This window comes from Protopterus annectens, chromosome 6.part0 (genome assembly GCF_019279795.1).
Source record: "Protopterus annectens isolate FY-2018-M chromosome 6.part0, PAN1.0, whole genome shotgun sequence".
NCBI lineage: Eukaryota > Metazoa > Chordata > Ceratodontiformes > Protopteridae > Protopterus > Protopterus annectens.
In genome coordinates this window covers 32,256,523-32,268,718 of record NC_056737.1, presented here as the reverse complement: position 1 = coordinate 32,268,718, position 12,196 = coordinate 32,256,523, and the positions used below count along the sequence as shown (strand labels likewise).

Below are 12,196 nucleotides of genomic sequence, written 5' to 3'. Positions count from 1 at the left end.
CAGTCTTTTGTTGATCCCCATCCATATTATAAGAGACTGCTGTGACTCCTGGTGGCGGACGTGGTTGAGATAGCTAGACGCTTGTTGGTTGCTGGGGAGTTTGTGCCACCAGTCACATCTGTTGCGGATTAGTCATGTGTGAAAACTGCAGGTAAAATAGGTCTGAGCTGCTGCTTTTGTAACTCTGTCTCCTTATTTCTTGTGTGGTTTCTGGCTTTGTGTTTGGAGTGTGTGTGAGTCCACAAAAGTCTGTGTAGTGATGCCTTATCTGAACTGCTGGGATTAACTGGACCACTGGTACAGATGCAGTGTGTGTGTGTGTGTGTGTGTGTGTGCTCATTCACATGCACTGTGGTTAGCTTAGATTCAGATGGCTGCTTGGAGAGCAGATCAGTCAAGTGGGGGTAAAATGATTGCATGCCTCTCCCATGAATGTTTAAGTGAGTGAAAAGTGGACATTTCCTAGCAGATGTTGTACATGATACTTACTCAGCCCTTATTTGAACCAGTATGGAAATGTGCATATGTGAAGTATGTTTGGGATTATGCTGTCTTTCAGGAGCGGCCTTAGATCAACTGGTGCCCTAGGCAAAAGGGCTCCTCTGCTCCCCCCCACCACACCACCCGGTGCCCTCACCCTGGTCTACCTACACCAAATAAATACTGGAAAAGTGCCCCTGCTAGACCAGCACCCTAGGCGGCCGCCTAGTTGGCCTATGCCTAAGGCTGGCTATGCTGTCTTTTCACTCCAGTTTCATCTTCATGTTCACTTTCCACTAGCTACAAAGATCAAGCTGCTAAAAATGTGAAGGCTACTAAATTATAAAATGATGATTCATGTGGAAAGTCAAAACTCATCTGGTTTAACAGAGCAGTAGTGCATTTGCAACCAGATAAAGTGAATGAATGATGGCCTTTTGATTCTGGAGATCAACAATAGATTGCATTAAAAATGAATTTCATATAGTAATGTTCCAATATTTCTTTCTCAGGGAAGGTTTACAAAGGACTTACCAAAGGCTCAAGTAGCTAGAGAAGCAGCTGAAAATGGAATGAAGTTTTATTCTGCACTGCAGGCAGAAGATGGCCACTGGGCTGGAGACTGCGCGGGACCTCTTTTTTTACTTCCAGGTATGTGATGAAGAGGCATTAATGTCCAGTTTTTGGCTTCATGAGCTACAGAATATTGTTATCTATGAAAATCAGTAGTAGCTTCTTACCTCCTTCATAAAACGAATTAATCAGTTTCTAGGACTGAGCCACAAATAGCAGAAAGGAAGAAAATGTTAGTTACTCAAAGAGGCCATCAGTCTGTCAATAAGTATTTATTATTGGACTGCTTCAATGTCTGTTATGAAGTATTTTACCAGATGAACTCTCCAGTCCTTAACTTAAAAAGCCGTGAGGTCCAATCATCACATTTTGTTTGCTTACTGATTTCTTTTCAAACACCCCTCAAAAAAGTCTAACTTTTATTCTGATGTAAACGAGTGCTTTTAAAAAGAAAGAATAATTAAACATGGTACACATAATATATACAAGCACTGTTCGTTTTGAGGCACACTTGTACGTCATTGTCGCCTAACTCCACTACTTTACCCGCTTCTTCCATCTCTCTATTACAAATGTATCACCCTCTCTTCTGCCTACGCCTCTCAAAGAATTATGTGGCATTAACAGAAATGAGTTTTACAGTTATATGGCATGTATATTATGTAAGTACTCCACACTTTAGTTGGTGTCATTGCATTGTGGCAAATCTCTTTACCATAGCTAGGTAAGTACGGACATCTCTGAAGAGCAGCAGTTGTTTCCAGGACTTTGTACTTCATTAAGTTAACAAACAAGCAAACATCTGGTTAAATAAGTGATTCTGATGCTTTTGGTAGGGATTTGTGCCTAAATTCCTAGATCATATGCATGACCTAGTAAGTTCTGAATTTGAGTGCACTCATTTCTGCAATTTCTTAAATTTGCTTTTGTTTTGCCTCTGATACTATGATATTTCTTGAGGGAGACTTGTTACCAAATTAAGCAGCCAGAATATTACCATGTTAAATTGTGTTTTTAAGGTATGGTACTGGAGGGTTGTGATGAATGTCTTCATCAAATGTTATTTATAGCATAAGGTTCAACTAAATTAAAGCCCAAGATGCTACCGGGTTTTAAAATATTGTGCTGATTTGGGTCTATATCATATGAGCGAATCGCACAAATTGCGAATGCTCATAATATCGAATGTACCGGACCTCGAAGTGCTTTTTTTGAGATCATGGTACAGTGAAGAATGGGATATTTGCCCTTTCCTCACTGTAGTGTGATCTTGGAGTTCGAATATATATTTAGCGGGGGGGAGGTGTGGGGGGGCTGTAGGTAGTTTGAGGTCCGGTACGTTCGATATTATGAGCATTCGCAATTTGTGCAATTCGCTCATATGATATATACCTGCTAATCTGACCCTACCCCCAATAAAATTGCATCAGCAGAGTGGTACAATCTGTAGACTATGCAATTCCCACAAAAGTATTAATATAGACTTTTGACGTTTCTGGAATGAGACACGACGTCTAGGTGGTTAGCTGCATAAAAGAACATCATGAGATAGTTGTAATGCTGTACTAAATGGAGGAAATGCTAATTGCTTTCGAGGGGACTCAGTCCTGAGAATGAACCTCTTTATAATCACATTTAAGAAGTGGCAGTGCAGATATTTCACGTTCTGTAAGAGAGTGGATATGCAGGGCAGTACGGAAGATATGAAGCAGGACTTGACAGTATTGCTGAAATTATCTCAAGCATAGAACCTTACATAATACCTCAGGAAAGAGAATTCAAGGAAGGAGTGCATATTGACAGTTGAATTCTATTAAGAAATTCAGCACTGGCTATTCAAACACTTCAGTGGAAGAAGTAATTCCATACTTTTCAATAAAAGAGGAGGATGCATCAGAGTAAGTGCAGATGACTGAAACTGGAGAAATCCATGCAACCAAACATGTAAAGAAATATGGAGATTTCTGTGATGTAGGTATACATGCAAAACCAAAGAGGAAGATACCCATCTGCACCCAGTGTTGAAGAGAGTTCATATCAAGTACATTCAGCAGGTTGTTTTTTTTTTGGGGGGGGGGGGTGTCTGTGGTAATGTCTTGTGACTGTGTGTGTATCTACAAGTGTCTGAGTGTGTGTGTGTGTGTGTGTGTGTGTGTGTGTGTGTGTGTGTGTGTGTGTGTGTGTGTGTGTGTGTGTGTGTTTGTGTGTGTGTGTGTGTGTGTGTGTGTGTGTGTGTGTGTGTGTGTGTGTGTGTGTGTGTGTGTTAGTCAGTCTGTGGGAATGTCTGAGACTGTGTGTCCACCTACAAATGTCTGAATGTGTGTGAGTGAGTGAGAGTTTAGGGTATTGCCCTTGCCAACTTGATGCATGGGCCACTAGGGAGAACACTATTACCTTTGGGCATAATTTGGGTAGTGTTGGTTGGAGTGCAGTTGAGACATATAGAAATTAGCCTATAATAAGGTCTTTCTCAGTGTGGCCATATTTGTCTTTGGATCACATTTTCTTACTGTTGAGGTAGTTAACAAAACTGTGACAGGTAATTACTGTTAGCAGTGAGCCATTTTACTGAATTCTAAGGGCAGTCTTGGAGATATGGGAAAGTAGCATACAAGATGGCTTACAATAGCGGCTTTTGGAATAGGCAAGCTTGTTGAAACTTTTGACCTCACTTGGAGTCACATTTTATGTTTTGATCTGAAGTAGTTTACTTCATTTGGTCTTCAACCTGTGGGTTATGGATCCAACTCGGATCTGAGCTGGCAATTTCACAAGCATCTGCTCCGAGCTCTAAGCTCCTCCCCCTACCCATAACACATCACCACCACCTTTCTTCTCTCAGATCTCGTTTGCAACGGTTTGCGTTTGCATTGTGATTTCTGAGCTCCAGGTATTGTGAGTAACTTTGAGCCTTTTTTGGCAAGTGATTTTGTTGTTAATGTGTGTAGGGTTAGTTAGTGGTGTAGGTTCCGCTTTCCTTCCCATCGCTGGTGCATCGTTAAAAAAAAAAGTTAGTGTTAGTTCTTTCTTTCCCCTCAGCTATCTGTTTGTGTGTGTGTGTGTGTGTGTGTGTGTGTGTGTGTGTGTGTGTGTGTGTGTGTGTGTGTGTGTGTGTGTGTGTGTGGATTGGTTGAGGGTAGTCTTAGGCTATTGTGCTTTCCTAGTTGTTGCCTGCCGATGGCCACACTCTGTGTGTTGTCTGCTTAGGTTTGGCCTACCTGTCGACGGACTGTAGCATTTGCACGGGTTTTAATCCGCAAGCTCTGAAATCAGCAGAGCTAAACTCCTTATGAAGGGTCTTCTCCCTGCTTCTGAGGCGGTCACTTCTTGCTCTTTGGCGGTCACGGCTGTGACTGCATCTTCAGTCTCCATAGCTCCCTCTCTCTCTCTCTCTGTCTCTCCCTTCAAGACAGGGACTCAACCTCCCGCTTCTAGGCATGGGGAAGGGGAACCCGCAAGGCTAAAGAAACAAGAGAGAGAGAGCACAAAGGTGACAGACACAGAAAGAGGTCCCTGGATCGTTCTGCCTGGTGGGGCCTCCTCCTAAGGTGCAGGTTGTTTCTAGACCTATCTCCCCTCAGCTCCGATCACCTCATTTTTCTCCGGAGCCAGAGGAGCCTAGATCATCTTCGAGGGCTTTGGTACACCAATCAGCTAGGTCAGAGTCCATAACCTCATCATGGTCCACCCATAGCCTTTCGGAATCTGACATGGATAAAATGATGATGAGGTTTATTAGGACGCAAATCCAGATGGGAGTCTTACCAGCTCCCTCTCCCTCTGGAAGGGGTAGCTTGCTCCCCTTCTTTTCACCTATTTCTCCTTCTCTGATCCAACCATCTGCTTCAAAATATTTGGCTCTGAGGAGCTTCGGAGTGAGGGGGTCGGCGCTGATGGTACTTGCTACCTTGATGCCGGCAGTTACCTTGAGCGAGTTGGATCCAACTTGGAGCCGTAACCTGGGCATCGGATCCGAGGGGGTGGAGTTTTTCCCATTGGCTATGACCTTGTCGGGTCGAAGCCATCTCCTCGGCCCTCCGTCTCCTTCAGAATTGGCTCTGATCCCCTCGTCGGATCCAGCGAGAGCAGCTGCTGTGCTCGGGTCCCAGGAAGTTCGCTCTCCCTCGGCATTTGATGTAGTGGAAAGGGCTCTCTCCATTGGATCGAAACCCATGACTATTTCTTTGGATTCCGCCCTGATCTCCCCTGATCTGGATACAATTCCCATCATTTTACCACAGGGACAGCCTGTGCTCAAAAAGCCCCAGATGGTTCCCCTTTCAACTTTCTGGCTTAAAAACACGTGTTTGCACGTTTTTCACATTGTGCAGCACTCGCGGCTATGATTAAACTATTCCAGATGCCAGAAGAACTTGCTGGGTTTTCTGTAGTAGCACTAAAATCTGAACCCCTGTGACTAGCACTTGCTCTAGAACCTGCTGGAAAGGACTAGGAAGCCTTAAACTGATACAATCACTCAGCTCTCCTTGTTAATAAGGAGAAATTAATGGTAAGGTACTAAACAGCCTATAATTGCAAACTACCTTGCAAAGGTAAGGGAAAACAGCTCTTGTACTTTACAAAAAAAGCACCTAAACAGGCATGTCCAAGGGACAGCTTCCGGTGATTTCTCCTGTACACCTGGTGAATCTGAGCATACTGGGGCAGTGCAGCAACTGCCTCATGTACACAGACAACCCTCTCCTCCTACCACCCAACACTACAATCTGCAAGAGATGCATTTACATAGCCAGACTGGAAGCAAACCTCTCTCCAGCCAAGATTGTGATAGACAGTCAAGAGGAGAAGTTTATCACCTGCACTGCACCTCAATCAACACATAGCCCTTCAAAACCCACACCATCAACACCCACACATAGCAACACTAAACCCACATATGCAGAGGTCTTTAACATTAACCTGCCCAAGCAACAAGGACCTCCGAAGCTGAAATGTAAACAAACACCAGTCACAACCAAAGTGACACATAGCTCACAACACCACTGTGCCACCCAACAACAGCCCCTAAGGTAAGACAATGTACCCAACACTTTAGTCATAGGTGACTCTGTAGTCAGGCAAACGGATGTCCCACTCACCAGGCTGAACAAGGCGAAAATTACAGTCAGCTGCTTGTCGGGTGTCAGGATCTGCCACATAACGTATGCACTCAAGTCACTCCACAACAAGTACAAATATGACTCTGTCATTGTCCATGTTGGAGTGAATGACTTGAGGCGTACCTCCCTGGACTACATGAAAAGAGACATGGAAGAACTCTCAGATCATGTGACCCAGGCAGGTATGACCCTAGCCCTGAGTAGCATCCTGCCTTCACCCAGAATGATACCACAGTATAAGGACAAAATGATTGACTTCAACAATTGGCTAAGCTTCTGGTGTCATTCAAAGGGGATCCAGTATCTGTCTGCCTGGGACGACATGATTGACAAACCACAATGCTTTGCCAGAGATGGTCTGCACCTGTTACCCCTGGGATTCAGGTTACTGGCTAAAGCTCTTAACACCCCTATAGTGCCTTTTTTAGGCAAGGTTTAAAGGACAAAACCACCACCGTAACAGATACAAGCATACAAAATCTGAAGGGAATGCTACTCAATGCTAGAAGTCTAAACCTCAAAATGCACTCACCAGGCACTCCTAAAAATGGAGAACATTGATATATGTGCAGTAACTGAGACCTGGTTCAAGGCTCTAGAGAGCACCCCTGCAATACCAGGCTGCAACTTTTACCACACTTTTCAGCCACCAAACCAAGACCGAAACACTAAAGGTGGAGGACTGTTCATATTCAGCAAGGATATTCACACCTCCAGGCTAGTTGCCCAACACAGTGCATCTGAAATTCTCCAGGTGCAACTAACACTAGGTAAGACTACAATCCAAACTGTAGCTTGCTACAGATCCCCCACCATGCCCCAAGATTCTCACTACACCTTTCTAAACATTTTCGAAAATATTAAGATACAACCAAACACCCTAATACTGGGTGATTTCAACTACCCTGCCATTAACTGGGAAAACTACTCTGATGCCAACACCTTTTCCCAATGGTTCTTGGAATTCATAAATTCCAATGCCCTGGATAAACTAAAACATTGTCCCACCAGGGGCTCCACTATCCTAGACCTAGTCATTACCAACATGGGAGATAAATGGTCCCCACCAGTGGTCACCCCCTAATTGGTCAGGTCTGACTATAAGCTAAGCACCCTTGACATCCACATCCCACCCCCACCCCCCAGTAAGGAAACTTCTGTAAAAAAACTTCTCCAATGCCAACTTCACGCTACTCAAGTCAGAAGTGACAAACCTCATGACACCCATGCAGACGGGAGCAGAAAGTTCAACTGCTGAATCCTACACTAAGGCACTGTACGAGTACATCCACTCGTGCATGAATCGTGCCATCCCAAATAGAACCAAGAAGCTCTCCTCCATAAAAAGGAAGCCAATCTGGTGGTCCCCTGCCATAAACAAACTATACAACAGAAGGAAGAAACTGTTGCAGAAAAGAGGAAAATCCCAGGATGCAAAAAACTCCCTTACCAGCCTCAGTAAGAAGCTGAGATCCCTCATAAAATCCTCCGAAGCTAGTTACGAAAATAAAATTGCCAAAGATTCCAAAGACAACCACAAGGCATTCTATAGTTATGTCAAGAATCTTAATGGCAATGCTCAGATCTGCACTGAGCTACAACAGAATGGCATTAAATATACTGATTCCAAGGATATTGCCAATATCCTGGCAGATCGATTTAGTGCCAACTTCATCCCCCTCTCACCCCCTAAAGGGCCCATCTCAATACCAAAAGATTGCCAAATTTCGGTAATCACAGCCACACAGGTAGAAACCGCACTCTCCAAAGCTAAGAATACAGCATCCATGGGACCAGATGACATCCTGGGCTGTGTACTACATGAACTACAAAATGAACTGGCACCTCACCTAAGTGTCATGTTTAATCATAGCCTCACCTCAGGCTTTGTGTCCACTGAGTGGTGCACAGCTACAGTTATCCCACTCCACAAGGGGGGATCCACCTTGGATCCCGGGAACTACCTTCCCATCAGACGAGCCTGATCTGCAAGGGCATGGAACGCATTATCATGGGACATATAAACAAAGATATTGGCAACCTTCAAACACTGGACCCCACCCAGATTGACTTCTTCGAATCAGTCTTCAGAGCTGTGGATGAGGGTAAGGCGGTCCACACAGCCTATCTAGACCTCGCCAAGGCCTTCGACACCATACCCAACTCTGGAATCATAGATAAACTTAATAAGCTGGGCATAAATCCCTACATCACTCAATGGGTTGCCAACTGGTTTAGTGACAGAACCCAGACTGTAAAAGTAGCTGACTCCAAATCCAGCTCCAGACAAGTGACAAGTGGAGTACCTCAGGGTTCAGTCCTGGGACTGCTCTTGTTTGGCATCTACTTCTCTGAAGTACAGGCCAACACTAAGGGACTCTGGCTAACAAAGTCCATATATGACTGCAAACTGGAAGCCATTACTGAATCCCCAAATGATGTAGATATTCTACAAAAGGGCCTTACAGAAACAGATGCTTGGTGCCAGAGCCATGGGCTCAAGCTTAATGCCAAGAAATGTATAGTTATCCCCTTTGGGAAAAACCATGTACCCATGAATTACCACATAGGTGGCAGTACACTAAACACCGAACATATGATGAGAGAGTTAGGGACACAGGTGGACAGTGGTCTCACCTTTGACAACCACATCGCCACAACAGTTAGGAAATCCTTCTATGTGGCACACCTCATCACTAAGGTCTTTTCATCCAGAAAAAAGGAGCTCATTGTCCCACTGTACTCATCCCTCATTAGACCCATTATAGAGTGCAATGCCCAGTTTGGTATGTACCTCACAAGACATCTGCAACAGCTGGAAAGGCCGCAGAAATACCTCACTAAATGAATCACAGGCTTAAAGCAGATGCCGTATCTAAAAAAACTCCAGCTATATTCTGTGGCATATCGTCTACTCAGAGGTGATCTCTGCTTAACATACAAGGCCATATCAAACCCTGAGCTGTTGGACATGCTACACTTAAAGAAATCCGAATCCCTCAGAGCCACACACTCCAGGGATCTAAACCTTGTCATCACAATGAACAAAACATGCTGGAGGAATAGTTTACTGACCCAGAGACTCCCCATACTCTGGAATAGACTGCTTATACATGTCAAGCAGAGTGCCTCCTTGGCTGTCTTCAAAAGGAACCTTGATGATTGGATGGGAGATAGGAAATTCACCCTGGGGATCACATCAGTCGCCCTGCTAGACAGGGATCCAGGGAAGTAAATATTGTGGGAAGAAATATCCAGGGAATTGTTATGGCTAGGCTTGTATAGGCCCTAGGGCCGATAGCTTAGTACCAGCCTATGAACATCAGGTGGCTTGCGAGCCCTCTCCGGAGAGCCCCACCAGAGAGGTCTCTCGCTAGCATACTTGCAAGATGAGGTATAAGGACTCCTCCCCAGAGTCCATCATGGAGGACAGCAACTTGGAGGAAGGGGAAGGTTCCCCCAGATCACCTCCCGAGGATGTCTCCTTTGGAGACATCATGGAACTTTTATGCCAGCGGGGAGGCTGGTCCACCCCAAAACCTACCTTGGATGAGTCGGTGTTCCTGGAGGCCTTTGGCACAGGCCCGTCTACTTCCTGGGTGTCCCCCCCCATGGATCCTTTAGTGGACTTAATCACTTTGCGGGTTTGGAAGGAACCAGACACCATGGAGCCTAGTCCAACGTGCTCTGATAAAATTTTAAGCCCTCCTTTGGACAGACCTGCCTGGAATAAAGGGTCCCCTGTAGACACTATGTTGGTAGCAGCGGCCACCAAGAAGGAACTAGCTCAGGAGAGTTCCATGGTCCATCCTTTTGACTGAGAGTCCAGGATGATGGACCATCTAGGGAAACGTGTGTATGCATCAGTAATTTCTGTAAGAGAGCTGAACTACGTGGCCCACGTTATTCGACTGCAGCGCAACCTTGTTAACGAACTTGCTGAGTCGCCCCTTGGGTCCACATTGCAGGAGGACAGAAATACATTCTCCACGAGGATGGCCACCCTGAAAGTGGTCTCAAATACATCCATGCACCTCCTCTTGCACACCACTAAGGGAGCGGCTAGGGCATCTGAGTCCGGCGTTGCCATGAGGTGTCACGCCTGGCATAGATTGTGTCAGTTCTCGGAGCCCTTTAAGGCGTCCTTTGTGAATGCCCCTTATGATGACTTTTCCCTTTTTGGTAAGACTGTTCGTTACACGTTGGTCCAGAGTGAGAAGGATGGGAATACACTGTCTGCTGTCGAGATCTGCTTCTCGAACTCTCAAAGGCGCAGCATCCCTGAGGGGTTGCCTGACTGCTCTGCTCTGGAGGCAGTCAGGGGTCGCTTGTCATTGCACCTAACGGCATGGGAGTCTGTGTCATCAGACCGTTGGGTGTTACATATCATATCCAGAGGAGAGGTTATACCATCCCTTTTGTGGCTCTCCCTGTGCTACCCAAACACCTCCCGGACATACTACCCGTGCAAAGGGAGGCAGCGGCACTAGAGGTAAACAAACTGCTAAAGAACCGAACCATCGAACCTGTCCCCCGAGATCAGTCCGGATAGGGCATCTATTCCAGGTTCTTTTTGGTGCTAAAAAAGATGGGGGATTTAAGGCCCATTCTGGACCTGTCAACCCTGAACCTGTCTGTTGCCAAAGAGAAGTTCTGGATGAGCACGTTACAGTCCATCCTGCCTTAATTGCAAGAGAGGGACTGGATGTGCTCGATAGACCTCTAGGATGCTTACTATCACATAAAGATACACAGAAGCTCCAGGATGTTCCTTCACTTTCGGCTAGGGGCCAATCATCAGTTTCGAGCCCTACCCTTTGGTCTCACCACTGCCCCCAGGGTGTTCACCAAGGTTATGGCAGTGGTAGCGGCTCACCTGAGGCTTCAGGGGATTCAGGTCTTTCCGTACCTGGACAATTTGCTCCTTGCTCCTTCCACCAATTGTCTACTTTGTCAGGCCAGGGACTATATCCTGCATCTAGTGGATCATCTAGGGATTACAGTCAACTTTGCCAAATCTCTTCTACACCCTGTCCAGGTCATAGAGTTCATCGGAGTACAGATAGACACCTTGTAGACAAAAGTTTTCCTAACTTCAGAGAGAATTCGAAATCAATGAATGCACGTCCCTGTCGTTTTTCACTCACATCTACCACCAGCAGAGGCAGTGTTGCGAGCCCTCGGCTCTATGGCGGTCACAGTTACACTTCTTCCGTGTGCTCGTTTGCATATGCGAGTACTACAGTGGACTCTTGCGGTACAGTGGTCTATGCTGGCTCCTCCACTGACACAATCAATACACATAAGCAAAGCCTGCAAGGCGTCCCTCCTTTGGTGGATACATTCTTTGGACATACTCAAGGGATGTCCGTTTGTTGCAACCCCAGCCCAAGCCACAGTGACCAAGGATGCCTCCCAGCTAGGGTGGGGGGTGCATTGCTTGGGAAGGACAGTCCAAGGCATGAGGTTCCCGATTGAGACCAGTTTGCATATCAGTGTTCTAGAGATGAGAGCGGTCCTTTTAGCGTTCCAGGCCCTTCAAGCCTTTCTTCCTCTGGGAACAATTGCAATTCAGCCAGACAACATGTTGGTGGTCTGGTACATCAAACAAACAGGGAGGGACCAGATCCTACCCCCTTTGTCATGAGGCCATGAGAGTTTGGGAATGGGTGATTTCCACCAGTCGCTTTCTGGTAGCAATGCACATTCCGGAATGGTCCAACATTCTGGCGGACAAGCTAAGCCGTTCTATCCTGATGCCTTACAAGTGGTCTCTGAATCCTTCAGTAGCGGAGCAGATCTTTCTAAAGTGGGGTCAGCCTTCATGCGATCTCTTCACATCTCTTTCCAACGTGAAGTGCAGTGAGTTCTTTGTTCTGAACTCCCCACCAGGGGAATCCCCCAGAGACACTCTCATCCATGCTTGGCCTCCTGGTCTTCTTTATGCTTAGCCTCCATTACCTCTTGTCCCAAAGTTTTTACAGAACGTGTGCCGGCTGGGGAGCAAAGTCATCCTTGTTGCC

The 12,196-nt window shown here is 45.9% G+C and overlaps 1 protein-coding gene across 1 annotated transcript in view; it reads left to right on the top strand.

Moving 5' to 3' along the window:
* The window catches only part of LOC122803758 (lanosterol synthase-like), a 792,945-nt gene that overhangs the window by 57,095 nt on the left and 723,654 nt on the right, over positions 1-12,196 (top strand). The window contains exon 3 of the mRNA XM_044073448.1: positions 993-1,131. Coding sequence (XP_043929383.1) covers positions 993-1,131 — 139 coding nt within the window. The remainder of the gene's footprint in view (positions 1-992; positions 1,132-12,196) is intronic.